Genomic DNA, 17,193 nt, shown 5'->3' with positions numbered 1-17,193 from the left:
AATTTTCCCCCTTTTTGATGATGATGTTAAAACTTTGCATAGGTAAAAAATAAGCATCCATCATATAAAGAAAGAGTTAAACTTGTTCATCCATCTTACACAAACACTTTTCAAAACCAGTATTCAGAAATAGAAATCAAGGAACATAGTTCATAAACTAACAAGGGAGGAGAAAGGAGATTATTGTTCTTCCCTTTTTATGAGTGGGTCAATCGGGAAACGAGATCTTTCATAGTTGAGTTCTTCACCACTCATCTCTTGACCAGTTAGCAGATTGCGAAAGGGAGGAAGAGAACGGCCACCACGACCAGTTCCATCACTTCGTCCACCACGAGTGCCGCCAGAACTTCTTCCACCGCGATCACTGCTAGTGCTTCTGCCACTGCGATCACCGCTGCGACCTCCGCCTCTTTTAATTGGTCTGTCGCTATCATCACCGGTTGGATTTTGCTTGGACCTGGTGCCAGTTGCTGCACCATCACCTCTTCTATCTCTATTGCCTTCACCTTTAGAAATAAGAATCTTTTCTTTCTCAGCAATAGCCTTAACGTCTTCTTCAGCCTGAAACTTCCTTGCAACGGAATCAGCATATTCTAATCTTTCAGCATTTTCTCTTCTCATGTTGCCTTGAACATATTCTAATCTTTCAGCATTTTCTCTTCTCATGTTGCCTTGAACCTCAACCATCTGATCTCAAATCAAGCCTATTCCATCCATAACCTCACGTTGAGGATCAACATTGATTGCTCTTTCACAGTCAAGCAACTCGAATTGTCGCTTGAAGAAGTTCTTTTCAAATTTAGAATATGTCTTGTTGGCGATATGAACCTCGTACGTGTTCTTCTTCAGTGTCTGCTCCATTTCTTTGTGGGTTTTAAGAAAATCAGAGAATTCCTTCTTGTCCTCTTTCTGGGTCTTCATGATTTTCACCATATTAGATCCAATTTCTTCCACATTCTTCTGAAGAGTTGCCATCAATGCAGTCATGGACTTCATGAGCTATGTACCTTCAGCCGAAGATCCTTCATTGGATGATATTTCTTGTGAGTTTGCTTGAACGGTCTGAATAGAACTAATTTGGGTATGAACTTCTCGGGTTCATCCTTCTTTGAATCACTTTCAGATTTTTCTACTTCTTCTTCCAAAACATTTTCACAAACCTTGTGAACTATTTCAGACATTTTTCCTGAATCATGAAATGGTTTAGAATATTTTCATGAATATTTGGAGCATTGATACTAGGAAATTGTAGAAGCTTGGAAGATCTATTTTTAACTTGTTCCCCTCAGATGAGGAACTCTTCTCCGATTCTTCGTCTTTTGAGGGTTCCCCCTCAGAATGAACTATATTAGGCTGAACAACATCAGCCTCATTTTCTGGAAAAGCCTCTGCTCCGATGATAGTGGATTCCACCAATTCTTCTTCACGGGAAATAAGAGCTTGAATTGGCTCTTCAACCACTTCCTTTTCTTGAGCAACAAGAGCTTGAAAAGGCTCTTGAACATCTTCTTCTTCTTCGATAGACGGGTTAGTTTGAATAGGTTCCACAACTTTCTCCATTACAGGTTGAGCCATTAGACGTTTTTCTTCTACTGAGAGATTTCCCATTTTCATAAGAAGAGAAGCAGCTTGCTCATCCTCATCAACATTACAGTCATCGGACAGATTCATGAGCTCATCTTCATCTGTAGAGCTTTCAAAAGGACTAGCTCCTGAGCAATTTGCTCCATGAACATAACGGGTAACAACAAAAATGTAATCCTCCATAATCTCGTCCAACCTTTTCAAGGCTTTCTCTTCAGCTTTAGCACTCTTCTCAAGAGGGTTGAAATTGGCTCTTCTGGCCTGAAGAATTGGAAAGAGAGCTCTTCCTCTCAGATTTGCTTCAACTAGCTCTTTTCTCTTAAGAGCTTCATACACTTCCGAAGTCTTGGCCCATTTCGAGACTCTCTTCTCATTGCTGACGAGTTTTAACCATTGACTGGTTACGCCTTTGCCTTTGATGACCTCATCATATTTAATCGACATTCTATTGAGGACCCAAGTATCGAAGATCTCTATCTTTTCAGCAACAGTTGTCTTGGCCTGATTCATCATAAGGTCAACAATACATGTTGCCTTAGAAACTTCCTCATTTTCATTGGTTACAACGTCCTTTCCTTTTCCAATAACCAACGGGCTTTGGAGCAGGTCTTGGTTCCCTAAAAACTATTTCAGCGGATTATCTTGTGGAACGCATGATTTCGTGGGCAAACAGAGGTTTGACGAAGAGTCCTGGCGTGGGTTCGGATGGAACTATCTTGTTAGTCACCAAAGACTCCGTTGGAACAGGATTTGAAACGTGAGGCATTTCGATTAACATAGAAGTAGCCTTTTCAGATTCACCACCAGCAGCAAAGGTAAGAACTGCACCTTGCTCTAGTTCAGTAAACTCTGTAGCACCAGCGGCTACTAGATCAAGTTGAGAAATAGAAGATATAACACTGTCAAAATTTTCAGAATTTGGACCAACTGGCTCAACATTCGGCCCGACAGCAGATTCCTCTACAGGAATAAAATCAAATTTATCTTGTTCCATCTCAGGAACATTGAATTTGGGCACTTCGGCTAGAGATTGGGGAGTGGTTACCTTCGATGACGCTTTCACCGATTTAGACGCGCGGTGCGCCTTTGATTTTTCTCCTCTCGAAATAGAGGACCTGGATGGCTTTCGCAACTGACTCGCAGCTGGAGACAAGGAAGACATGGGGATGGTGGCAAGTTCGACTAGACCTTGCCTGACTCTGGAATCGACTATTCCAAAATCCTTCTTCGAAGAACTCTTAAGGCTAGTAGAATTAGCCTCAGACTCGTTGATAGTTTTGGATCGTTTGGCTCCTGTAGACAGGACAGAAGCCTCTGGATGTTTGGACCGGGTAACAGACCTTCCACTTGTCTGTTGGCTTGAGGCTCCCGAGAGCGACTCTTTATTGTTCTTCATTCTGATGAGGGTGTTAGTAACTGTGAAAACAATGTACACCGTGGTCAAGTTGATCGGTTCTGAATCCTCCATCAGGACTCCCAAATGCTCCAACAAACGACTTAGTTGAGCAACAAAGTTTACACACTCCTTGTTCTCCTAATTGACTACAAAACATAGATTTTGGTACAACGTTGAGGCCCAGTTGACCTAAATCCCTTTTGAAATGGCTGACATGTAGTCAAAACGATCTTGACTGTATAAATGGAAGGACCCCGCCTTCCCCTGAAAGGCTTTAGCCACCACATTATTTAACAAAATAAATTGTGGTTTGAGAGCCTTTTTACTCCCGTTGAGTCGAATCGCCGATCCGTCGGCTGAGAAAACCTTCTTCATTTCTTTCGTGACCTCCGATGGCAGATGCAAGTTGAAAGTATGCCCCTCCGACGGAAGTTCAAAGAACTCCTCATAGGACGCTTCGTTGAAGGAGATTTCAGTACCATTCACAGTTGCCACAATAGATTCTCCCACCATCATCGCCGATTTGAAAAACTCCCTTACTTCTTTTTCATGGAAGATGAACGGCCCACCAAGATATTTTCCGAGACCGGAGTATTCAAGGGTTCTGAACATCTCGACCACCTCTTGCTGATCGAACGTGTACATAGAGGAAAAATCAACCTGTAGAGTACAATGACCAAGCGTGATTCTATTGTTTCCCATTTTCAGAAGAATACGAACAGACACACAAAGAACAAGGATTTTTTAGAGAGAAGATCAAAGAAATCTGGGATTCTTAGAAAGCTTGAGTGAGAAAAAACTTTAAATCTCATGCAAAACTGTCCTTATATAGACTATCAAGAGTCATAGGATAAACGTCGTATTTCCTAGGGGTATGGCCCATCAATTAATATTAGACGTCCTTTCCAAAGAGTCATCATTATATTGAGGGTATATTAGTCATTCTCTCTTAACTTTGAAAGACACGTGTCTTCATGTTATTCGGAGATTACTGTATTTATGTTTGAGCGGGAAAATTAGATAATACATCACGTGGGACAGTTGTCCTTGATCGGTCTAATACACACGTAGTTAGACGTTTTTCTTACTCCTACAGCTATGAAATCTAACCGTCTATTAGACGTATGGGTCTATTAGACGCAAGCGTCTAATCACGTGTCTTATAAACGTCTAACGTCTAGTAGACGTCGACGTCTAATTACGCATGAACAACACGTATTAGACGTGTGTTTGGTTAGACGTGAGCATCTACTTGCTCTTGACGTAAAAACGTCTAACGTCTATTAGAAGTGTACATCTAACCCGCACATGTTATTAACCAAGACACACAGACTTAGACGCATATAGTGTGAGCAAAAATATGTCTAAGTACACGCTTTTTCCTTTAGACGGCCTCGTCTAATAGACCGATTAAGGCCTTTCGTCTGAGTGTATCTTTATTTTCAAAATAACTTTTCTCTCTCATTTTGTGCATGTACAAAATGAATAAACAAATGTTTTGAGGTCCTTAGGACAAAAAATATTTTTAACACATAAAAACACTTAGTCCTCTGGAATGGAAAATGTCATTGTTGATCTTTTAAGATGTATACTCAAAAGAGTATTCTCCATGCTTCCTTCCTGTAGTCCTCCTGCATTCTCTACACAAGAAACTATTTACAAACTTTGGTACCCACATTCAATTGGGTCCTCAATCAATTAGTCCCTTAGGAATCCATATTTAAGATATTCTAATGGATTTCCCATTTTGTGTTGTGATTAATGCGTATGATTTTGACTTAGCAGACGTCTTCCTGCTAGCCACTAATCCCTTAGTTTTTGAAGATGATTTTCTTTTAAAACTCCTTGACTTAGAGTTAGGTTTTAGATTTCCAGACTTGCTAGTTGCTTCTAACTTATTTTTCAGTCAGCTGATAATCGACGGAACATAAATTATTTCATTCTTAAAAACTACTTCTTCATGAATGGGGTCAGATTCAATATCAATTAAACTCTCTTTAACAAATCTTATTGACTTAAGCTTGTTAGTTGATTAGTTTGACTTTTTGCAAGACCGGTTTGGGTCATCGCTATCAAATCCTAAACCGGATCTAGATCTAGTAGGTTTTAACATGCTGATCTGATATTTGACAGCTTCTCCAGACCTTGTTCAAGCACTAACAACATAGTTTAACTTTTTATTTTCGGATAAAAGATTTTGGATCTGTTCATTGAGTATCTCATTCTCGGATGAGATCTCTACTACCTTCTTTTCAAAAAAACATTTGAATCTTCAGTTTGAGATAAGATCGGTTAAGACACTTTAGGTGACGATTTTGTTTCATTTAGGGATTTTGCTAGCTTTCTATACTCTATGATCATGTCATCTAGTGCAGCTACCAGTTGTTCCCTTGAAAACTTTTCAAAAGAAAAGTCAAATACCTCAGTTTCCTGAGTCTCTTCTTCATCTTCTCTTTCCATGAAGCAAGTCACTTCTTCTTCATCACTATCACTGGATGAGAAGTAAAAATCATGATGGTTTCGTCTGTTCTTCCCGTCTCCTGCCATAAGAGCCTTCAGCTCTTTTTCCTCACCCTTCTAATCTTCACGCTTAGGCTTTCGGCATTCCGATTGGTAATGACCTACAATGCCACAGTTATAACACTTAACATTAGCTTTGGATTTCTTATTATCATTAGAATTTGAAGAGCTTGAGTTAGAGTTTCTCTTTTTCATGAAGTCGCCAAACTTCTTCACGAAGAGAGACATGGCATCGCTGCTCAATTGCTGAGTCGCCGTCTTCATATCAGTAGCGACTGGTGTCTCTTCAGCATTCACCAACGCTTTGGCAATGACAATGGATGTGGATTGATCTTCTTCAATCCTACAGTTCAGCTCGAACTCGTAGGCCTTAAGATCAGCGAACAAGTCGAAGAGCGAGATTTTGTTGAGATTTTTGGATTCCCTCATAGCCATCATCTTTATGTCACATTCTCTCGAAAGATCGCGCATGACCTTAATAGCAAGCTCCATGTTGCTATAGGTCTTGCCAAGGATAGATAAAGAAGAAACAATCTGGATAAATCTGGTGTCGAACTCGTTCATTATTTCTTCGGGACACATTTTGAAACTGTCAAACTGTTGAGTGGCAACCATGATCTTGTTTTCCTTGATTTTCTCATTGCCCTCACATAGTTGGGTGAGTCTGTCCCAGACCTCTTTAGCAGTATCACATTCGATGATGTAGTTGAGCATGCTGTCATCGAGAGATTTGTACAGAACATCTAAGGACATGTTGTTGAGGTTGTTCTTCTTCTTATCTTCACTGGTCCATTCAGATTTCTCCTTATCGATCTTGATAGGACCATCTGTGATAACTGTAAAGTTAAGTTTTAATTAAAAAAAAGAGAAGTGGTTTAAAATGGAAAAAAAAAGAAGTGGTTTAAAATGGGCCACATAGGTAGCATGTATATTGATTATAAAAAAGGGGATGTACTGATCAATAGTAATTTTCTCTCTCTGTCCTTCCAGTAGCTTCTCCATCTTCCCAGCAGCTTCTCCATCTTCAACATTGAGCAGCAGCATTCCTTCCAGCAATTTCTTCATCTTCAATATTAAGCAGCAATATTCTTCACCTAATCATTTGTCCGCCTTCTTCATCAGATCCACGATCATCATTCCATCAACAGATCTCCTCTTTCAACAAATCAATTCCTTCATCAAATGCTCATTTGAATTAAAGGTAAGTAAATGATGGATTTGATAACGTTATGGATGTATTAGGGTTATAAATGAAATGGAGTTGCTGGAAGAAATAATAAAATTGATTTATTTGATATGGTTGAATGATTTAAGGTTGTTTATTGTTTAGAAAGGAGGAAGAGAAAACAGAGAATGAAGGAATATTGATTATTTGGTTTTGGATACTTGAAGATGAGAAAATGTATTTAGGGTTTATGTATAAATTTGAATGTTTATTGGAAGAGAATTGAAAGGATTGTTGGATTTAAGGAAGTAAATGATATGGATTATTAGTAGGTGAAAATATAAAGACTGATTTGAGTTTAATTTGATAATTGAAGGAAGAAAGTGTCAAAGGCCCATTTGAAAATAGAAAAGGATAGTTGGTAGAGCTTAAGAGTGGAAATAACTAAATATTGGGGGTTAGGTAAGAAATCATACCTTTTACAGTTTATTTTACTAAAATGTGATTATGTTGATAAAAATGGTTTTATTAAAATTTGTTTCTAAACTTATGGATCAATTTGACATGGAAATGTTTTGATAAAACGTTTGACAACAATGACTTGATAATGGGATTTATAAATTGATTTGCGAAACTAGTTTATAAAGTATTTTTGATAAGCTTATGCTAAATGCTTTGTGAAAGAATGATACATATGTATGGATTTGATTATGTGAATAATACAAGAATGATTTTATTACTCTAGATATGCATCTGTACTTATTTATTTGATAATGGTTATTAATGCCTCGAGTGCTTATACCGGTAATGAGTCAACGCGTGACAGTCACGTCCGGTTGATGGTTAATGAGTCAATGCAGGACCCCCAAATCTTGATTGATGGCTAATGAATCAATGTAGGACCCCTAAATCCTCATTGATGGTTAATGAGTCAATGCAAGACATTAAAGTCTTGGTTGATGGTAATGAGTTATCACAATAATGTACTCATTATCACTATCCCAGAGTTATATAGAAGAAGTATATTGATTATTAATAGTACGTATTATATTTTTAATAAAGGTTTGATCTTTCTATACTATTATTAAATATCTCTTGATCCAACTGTAATTTGATTATAATTTTCTTATTGGGCAAGTTTAGCTCACCCATTTTAATGGGTCCCTTTTTCAGAGAAGGATCCAAATCAAGAAATAGAAGCTACTGGACAGTGAAGACTTTGGATATCGATCTACTTTTAGTAAGAAAAGTTAGTCCTCTCCTTAGCGTAGTGTATTAAGGGAGAGTTAGAACGATGTATTTTGTAAACCTTAAGATGGTAGCATTGTCACCTTGTATTTTTGGACTTTTGATGAGGTGGCAAGAACATATTGTAGTTGAAAGGATTTTTGATTAATGAAAGAAGGGCGATATTTTGGATAAAGAAGTTAGTAAATAATTATGTTAGCCTTGCATGTTATTTTTAAGTGTATTTTAGATAGATGACATGCGGCGGCTGGTTACGACTCGGTTCGGGGCGTGACAGCTTTAGTGATATCAGAGCATAAGATTTAACAATGGTATTAATGATGTAGGAATGGATGATTAAGTGCTTGTCAGTTTTGCACGACGTACAAGGAAAAGATGTGATACCAATGAACCAAATGGACTTGTAAGTCAAGAGGAGGGGGAGACCTCCAGAGCGGTAACAGTTGAGGATATCATTAGAGTTATGTCAGGAATAGGACAACAGCATGCACCGACAAATAAGTTTGCTGAATTCAAGAAATTGGCTACACCATACTTTGATGGTAGCAGCGATCCGCTAAAAGCTGACAAGTGGATAAAAGAGTTGGAGAAGTTCTTCGATGTACTCAAATGTGACGATGCGGAAAACGTACGATTTACAATATTTCAGTTACAAGGAAATGCAAGCGACTGGTGGGAGTTGGAGAAGCAAACTTACAAGAGCGATACAAGTACACTCTCATGGGATACATTTAAGAAAGCTTTTTACAACACCTACTTTCCCAAGAGCTTGAGGCAAGAGAAAGAGATAGAATTCATAAATCTGAAACAGGGAAATATGACTGTTACTGAATATCAAGCTTGGTTTGTGGAATTAGCAAAGTTTGCTCAATCATGGATGGGAAGTGAGACTACGAAGACGAGAAAGTTTGAAATGGGGTTGAGTCCCCACATTAGCCAAGTTGTGGTTCCTTTTGAACTTAACACTTTCATTGAGGTGGTTGATAAGGCACGATTGATTGAAAGGGAGTTGGGTATTACGAGAAGGATTGATGAGGCGATCTCGAAGAAAAGAAATCATCAAAGTGCCAATGAAGGAAATCGAAACTCATTCCGGAATAGAAGGCCCTTTTCTGCGAGCAGTCCGGCTTAAGCCTCTAGAAATGTGCCTTCACATAATTCATCGTCATCTGTGCAATGTTCGCATTGTTCTGGAAACCATCGCATGGAAGATTGTCGATGGCTATCGGGAGCAGTGTTTTATGTAGGCAGCATGGTCACTTGAGATCAAATTGTCCACGCTTTAGAAAGCCATTCACTCAGCCTACTGCGCGCGAGACAGGAAATTCCATGAATCGAAGACCCTTTCCCAACAAAAATCAGAAAATGGGACAGACATCAGGAGGCCAAGCTAGAGTGTTTTCTACAATGAATGTCGAGCAAGCGCGTGCGTCTAACGCTGTGGTCTCAGGTACTCTTTATGTTTCTTCCGCTTATGCTTTAGTGTTATTTGATTCTGGTGCTACTGGTTCTTTTATTTCTCAAACCTTTATCATAAAGCATAATTGGAATACTGAACCTCGAAACGTGAGTATAAATGTAGAAACTCCATTGGGTGATAAAATAATTGCAAACCTAATTTGTAAGTCTCGAGAAGTACATATAAGAGATAAAGTGTTACCAGTAGATCTTACGGTACTAGATATGCATGGTTTCGATATCATTTTGGGGATGGATTGGTTAGCTCACAACTTTGCTACAGTTGATTGTCATGAAAAGAAGATAATATTTCAAATTCCTGAGCAACCTATATTCTCTTTTATGGGAAGTAAAATTGTTATTCCTCCAAAGATGATATGCTCTTTATAAGCGAAACGCATGATTAGAAAGGGTTGTGAATGCTATCTGGTGGTGTTATGGGGTACCGAAAAGAATCAGAAATCCTTAGAAACTATTCCGATCATAAATGAATATCCAGATGTGTTTCCAGATAAATTGCAAGGTTTACCTCCTGATAGAGAGGTAGAATTTGTTATTGATGTAGTGCCTGGAACATCTCCAATAACGAAGAATCTGTATCGTATGGCTCCGGCAGAATTGAAAGAATTATGAGATCAATTGGAAAAACTATTGCAAAAGGGGTACATAAGGCCAAGTGTTTACCCATGGGGAGCTCCTATTCTTTTTGTGAAAGAAGGATGGGACAATGAGGCTTTGCATTGATTACCGAGGGCTTAAAAAGGTAACTATTAAGAACAAATATCTGTTACTGAGAATTGATGACTTGTTTGATCAGTTGAAAGGAGCACAAGTTTTTAGCAAGGTTGATCTCCGATCAGGTTATCATCAGTTAAAGATTAAATCGGCTGATATTTACAAGACAGCATTTCGAACAAGATATGGACATTATGAGTACGTGGTAATGCCTTTTGGTTTGACAAATGCTCCAGCTAATTTTATGAATCTTATGAATAGAGTATTCAAACCATTTCTAGATGAATTCGTGATAATATATATTGATGACATATTAGTGTATTCTAAATCTGAAGAAGAGCACGAGAAACATCTTAAAATAGTACTCCAGACTTTGAGAGAAAATCAGTTGTATGCTAAATTTTCAAAGTGTGAGTTCTGGTTGACTAGTATCGCATTTATAGGACATGTTATATCTAAGGATGGAATATGTGTTGATCCTAAAAAGGTGAAAGCGGTATCTGAATGGCATAGACCATCTACTGTTTCAGAGATACGTAGTTTCTTGGGTTTGGCAGGTTACTACAGGAGATTCGTTAAAGGGTTTTCTCAAATAGCATCGCCACTTACTCGCTTGACACAAAAAGGAATAAAATTTGAATGGTCAACAGAATGTGAATGTAGTTTTCAAGAACTCAAAAGACGACTACGGCTCCTGTTCTAGCCATACCTTCTGAAAGTGAAGATTTTTGTGTATTGTGATGCTTCAAATAAAGGTTTGGTATGTGTGTTAATGCAAAATAAGCATTTCATTGCTTATGCATCTCGACAGTTAAAACCACATGAACGTAATTATCCTACCCATGATCTGGAATTAGCAGCGGTAGTATTTGCATTGAAGATTTGGCGACATTTCTTGTATGGTCCAAAAGTCGAAATTTATACCGATCACAAGAGTTTGAAGTATATCTTCACCCAAAGTGAATTGAATATGCGATAGAGGAGGTGGCTGGATCTAATTCAAGATTTTAATTTGACGATAAGTTATCATCCCGGAAAAGATAATGTCGTAGCTGATGCTTTGAGTAGGCAGCCATCAAGAGAAGAGCCAAGTTTGATTTCAAATATTGTGATTCGTCCTATGTTAATTGAGAAGGTTAAAAGCTATCAACAAGATGATTCTAAAATTATTAAAATCAAACGAGATATGGAATATGAGGCTACGAAGTGATTTCAGCTTGATAAAGATGGAGTTTTGCGTTTTCACAACCGATTATGTGTCCCTCAAAATGATGTTTTAAAGAAAGTGTTATTAGAGGAAACGCATTACTCTAGATACATTGTTCATCCCGGTAGTACCAAGATGTATCAAGACTTAAAGGAGCATTATTGGTGGAACAACATGAAGAGAGAAATTGCTCAATATGTCTCGGAATATTTGACATGTCAACAAGTGAAAGTAGAACATCAACGACCCGCAGGCTTACTACACCCTTTACCCATTCCGCAGTGGAAATGGGACGATATCTCTATGGACTTTGTATCCAGAATGCCGAGGACAAAGATGAATAATTCAGTTGTTTGGGTAATTGTTGATAGGTTGACAAAATCTGCTCACTTTCTAGCAATTCCAACCGGATTCTCGATGGACAATTTAGCACGACTGTATGTCAAAGAAATACTGAGGTTGCATGGGATACCGGTTACTATTGTCTCAGATAGAGATAGCAGATTTGTATCACATTTCTAGAAGAGTTTGCATCGATGTTTGGGAACTAAGCTGAATTTTAGTACTGCATTTCATCCTCAAACTGATGGGCAAACAGAAAGAGTCAATCAAATTATGGAGGATATGCTTCGAGCTTGTATTATTGACCTAGGTGGATCATGGGATGATCACATGCCTTTGATAGAATTTGCTTACAATAATAGCTATCAAGCAAGTATTCAAATGGCTCCTTATGAAGCATTATACGGTCGCAAATGTCGTTCACCTTTGTGTTGGGATGAAATAGGTGAAAGAAGACTAATGGGACTAGAGATTGTGCAAGAAACGACTGAAAAGATCCGAAAAATCAGCGAAAATTTAATCATTGCACAGAGCATACAGAAGAGTTATGCGGACAATCGAAGAAGATCTTTAGAGTTTAATGTGTGGGATCATGTATTCCTAAAGGTTTCTCCGATGAGAGGTGTTATGCGATTTGGAAAGCGTGGAAAACTGAGTCCCAGGTTCGTGGGACCGTTTAAAGTGTTAAAGAAAGTTGGCAGTGTGGCTTATGAAATTTCATTACCTCCACATTTATCAGAAGTACATAATATCTTTCATGTGTCAATGTTAAGAAAATATGTTCCTTCCAACAATCATATAATAGAATTCATTCCACTAGAACTTGGGAAGAACTTAGCATATGAAGAGATCCCACTTTGAATTATTGATAGAAAAGAACAGATTCTACGTCGACGAACTATTAAGTATGTTAAAGTTCAGTGGAGTAATCATTCTGAGAGGGAAGCAACGTGGGAACTTGAAGATGATATAAAAAGCAAGTATCCTTTACTCTTTGAAAGTTGAATCAAGTTTGGGGACCAAACTTCTTTTTTAAGGAGGTAAGATTGTAAAGTTAAGTTTTAATTAAAAAAAAAAAAGTGGTTTAAAATGGCCACGTAGGTGGCATGTATATTGATTATAAAAAAGGGGATGTACTGATCAATAGTCAATTTCTCTCTATGTCCTTCCAGCAGCTTCTCCATCTTCCCAACAACTTCTCCATCTTCAACATTGAGCAGCAGCATTCCTTCCAGCAGCTTCTTCATCTTCAATATTAAGCAGCAACATTCTTCACCTAATCATTTGTCCGTCTTCTTCATCAGATCCACGATCATCATTCCATCAACAGATCTCCTCTTTCAACAAATTAATTCCTTCATCAACAGATCATTTGAATTAAAGGTAAGTAAATGATGGATTTGATAAGGTTATGGATGTATTAGGGTTATAAATGAAATGGAGCTGCTGGAAGAAATAATGAAGTTGATTTATTTGATATGGTTGAATGATTTAAGGTTGTTTATTGTTTAGGAAGGAGAAAGAGAAAACAGAGAATGAAGGAATATGGATTATTTGGTTTTGGATAAACTTGAAGACGAGAAAAGGTATTTAGGGTTTATGTATAAATTTGAATGTTTATTGGAACAGAATTGAAAGGATTGTTGGATTTAAGGAAGTAATGATATGGATTATTAGTAGGTGAAAATATAAAGACTGATTTGAGTTTAATTTGATAATTTAAGGAAGAAAGTGTCAAAGGCCCATTTGAAAATAACAGAGGATAGTTGGTAAAGCTTAAGAGTGGAAATAACTAGATATTGGGGGTTAGGTAAGAAATCATACCTTCTTATAGTTTATTTTACTAAAATGTGATTATGTTGATAAAAATGGTTTTATTAAAATGTGTTTCTAAACTTATGGATCAAGTTGACATGGAAATATTTTGATAAAAGGATTTAATAAAACGTTTGATAACAATGACTTGATAATGGGATTTATAAATTGATTTGCGAAACTAGTTGATAAAGTATTTTTGAAAGAATGATACATATGTATGGATTTGATTATGTGAATAATACAAGAATGATTTTATTACTCTGGATAGGATTCTGTACTTATTTATTTGATAATAGTTATTAATGCCTCGAGTGCTTATACCGGTAATGAGTCAACGCATGACAGTCACGTCCGATTGATGGATAATGAGTCAATGCAGGACCCCCAAATCCTGATTGATGGCTAATCAATCAATGTAGGACCCCCAAATCCTCATTGAAAGTTAATGAGTCAATGTAGGACATTAAAGTCTTGGTTGATGGTAATAAGTTATCACAATAATGTAGTCATTATCACTATCCCAGAGTTATATAGAAGGAGTATATTAATTATTAATAGTGCGTATTATATTTTTAATAAAGGTTTGATCTTTCTATACTATTATTAAATGTCTCTTGATCCAACTGTAATGAGATTATGATTTTCTTATTGGGCAAGTTTAGCTCACCCATTTTAATGGGTCCCCTTTTCAGAGAAGGATCCAAATCAAGCAACAGAAGCTACTGGACAGTGAAGACTTTGGATATTGATCTACTTTTGGTAAGAAAAGTTAGTCCTCTCCTTAGCGTAGTGTATTAAGGGAGAGTTAGAACGATGTATTTTGTAAACCTTAAGATGGTAGTATTGTCACCTTGTATTTTTGGACTTTTGATGAGGTGGCAAGAACATATTGTAGATGAAAGGATTTTTGGTTAATGAAAGAAGGGAGATATTTTGGATAAAGAAGTTAGTAAAGAATTATGCTAGCCTTGCATGTTATTTTTAAGTGTATTTCAGATAGATGACATGCAGCAGCTGGTCACGACTCGGTTTGAGGCGTGACAATAACACTCCACATGTCATCATGAAGAGAAGAGAGATGAGCACGAACTCTTTTCTTCCACACAATATATAGTTTTCTCTAGATAATGTGGGGATTGCGGTTGCACTAGCATCTTTGGTTATGGTCGACATTCTTGGAGAGGGCTTGAGAATAGAAACAGAGCTCTGATACCAATTGATAGGATCGGCGGCACCAATAGAGATGGGGTCTGGCTATTGATGACGCCTTAAAAAAAAGCCTTGATAGAAATCTTATTATGGATTTAAATCACTTTCTATTTTGCAAAACCTTTGCAAACTCTTGAACGATTTAAGTGCGGAAACGTTTGCTTAGGTTTGAAGCTAAGAACCAAGAATGAGAAGATGACAGAATGAAAAGACACAGCAGTTTGTTTATGGATGTTTAGAGCAAACTCTCTTACGTCACCCCTTCTTCCAACCACCGGAAGAATTCACTATAAGTTACTTTGAATCAAATACAGTTGCACGATTAGCTCACTGTTGAACATAACAGACTCTGTTCAACTTACAATATGATGAAGAATATCGTTCAGCTAAAACAATACTTTGATTCTAACTCTCTCTTGATAAACAGACAAACAGACAGTAAAGCAAGAAAGCAGTTCTCTCAAAATAACAATTTGAATATTCACGTATATTCTCAATGTTCAGCAAATTATCTTCTATCAGTTCTTCTGTTGTCCTTGAGATTCTTTAAATAAGGAGAAGGTACCAACGGTCGAATCTTCCATAATAACACGTTGCAAACTTCCATTGGAGCGCCTCCATAGTACACAACAGACTCTAAGCACAAGGATCGTGGCCGTACCAATGTGGTAATGCGCCAAATATTCTTCTAGGATATTTATGAAAAAACAAGTAGTGGGAAGAATATTTGATTACGTGGATCTTCATTGGAAAGTGGAGCAGGAGTAGCGTACAGCTAGTTGATCGTGGGTAGATGGGTACTAGTTTCAAGCAACTTCTTAAGCATAGCATTAGACGTAATTCACTTAGACGACCTCGTCTAATGAAATTAGACGCCCCCGTCTAATAGAAAGATCCATTAGACCACCTGGTCTAATGGGATTATACGACACGTCTAAAAACACATCCTTCGGACTAATCTGAATGAGTTAGACTGCACGTCTAATTTGCATTAGTTAGACTGCACGTCTAATTATATATCCCTTTAGACTAATCTGAAGGAGTTAGACTGCACGTCTAACTCTCATCTATTAGACTGCACATCTAACTATGTCTGTTAGACTACACGTCTAACTACATATCCGTTAGACTGCACGTCTAACTACGTATTTGTTAGATTGCACGTCTAACTACGTCTGTTAGACTGCACGTCTAACTACATCTGTTAGACTGCACGTCTAACTACGTATCTGTTAAACTGCACGTCTAACTACGTATCTGTTAGACTGCACGTCTAACTACGTATCTCCTATATTGCACGTCTAACTACGTATTCGTTAGACTGCACGTCTAACTACGTATATGTTAGACTGCACGTCTAACTACATATCCGTTAGACTGCACGTCTAACTACGTATCCGTTAGACTGCACGTCTAACTATGTATCCGTTAGACTGCATGTCTAACTACATCTGTTAGACTGCACGTCTAACTCAATGCATCTAATGCCCATTCAGTCTAATGAACCTCATTAAGACTTAGTCTAATATAACCTGTTTTCGATACACCTGCACCAAAAACGATTAGACGGCATAGATTGAGTTTTATATACATTCATCATCAAAATTCTAATAGTCAAACTACTTTGACACTTAGTCAAAATAATTTGACCCAACAAATTTAATATGTGATCTTTATAATATTGTTCAAATGGCCCTCCGTATTCACTTTTGTCGTCTAACTTCATGCATTATAATTTCCTATATGTTTCTTTATAAACTCTTAAATGAAATGTTTAAAGACCTCTAGAACTCGATTTTTAGATTTCAAAGTACTAAATCAAACATTTCTAAAGTGATCTTCAATAAATGTTACAAAATAATGTGCTACACTAAGAGATTTGTCTTGTATAAAACAAACATCTGTATGAATTAAATCAAAAACATTTGATTGTCTATGCGTAGGGACTGTATGAAATGCAACCCTGTGTTTATCTAGCTAAGAAAACATCACATATTTTTAGAGACGTACCTTAAAACTGGAAAATAATTGATTCTAGTGAGAGCTTGAAGTTCCTTCTCGCTGATGTGGACGAGCCTCTTGTGCCACAAATCAATATTCACATCTTTTCGGATTAAGTTTATCTCTCCATTTTACAATTTGATTTGCATTACATACAACGTGTTCGTCTTCATTCATTTAGACACCACCAGCAAACCTTTGTTGATTTTCTACTGACCTTCACAAAAAAATAATTCCCGAAACTCTTATCTTCAAATTTTTCCGTAGAAATCAAGTTATGGCGAGTGTTTGGAACGTGCCTCAAATCTTTGAGTATCAATTTGCAATCGACAGTTTTCTTTAAGAAAATGTCGTTGATACCTACTATCTTCGATGAATATTTGTTTCTTTTTCATCCTTATGTCCTTCATTTTTTTCTCATTTCTATATTCAACATTCTCTCTTCATGTGTCCTAATTTTTTATAGTAATAATACTTAATACAATCAAAAGACTTTAATTTCCTTTGTTT

At 37.2% G+C, this 17,193-nt stretch overlaps 1 protein-coding gene across 1 annotated transcript; it reads left to right on the top strand.

The window, feature by feature from the left end:
* The first annotated feature begins 8,376 nt into the window (after positions 1-8,376).
* LOC124926508 lies at positions 8,377-9,045 on the top strand. The gene has a single exon (XM_047466749.1). The coding sequence runs from the start codon at positions 8,377-8,379 to the stop codon at positions 9,043-9,045; it is 669 nt and encodes a 222-aa protein (XP_047322705.1).
* The last annotated feature ends 8,148 nt before the right edge of the window (positions 9,046-17,193 follow it).

The sequence above is a fragment of the Impatiens glandulifera genome, chromosome 1 (genome assembly GCF_907164915.1).
Source record: "Impatiens glandulifera chromosome 1, dImpGla2.1, whole genome shotgun sequence".
Taxonomy (NCBI): Eukaryota; Viridiplantae; Streptophyta; class Magnoliopsida; order Ericales; family Balsaminaceae; genus Impatiens; species Impatiens glandulifera.
The sequence above is the reverse complement of the archived record's forward strand: the minus strand, read 5'-3'. Positions and strand labels throughout refer to the sequence as shown.

Bases quoted from the DNA above. Each gene is read 5' to 3' on its own strand.
- LOC124926508 (XM_047466749.1), top strand. From the start codon at position 8,377: ATGTCAGGAATAGGACAACAGCATGCACCGACAAATAAGTTTGCTGAA.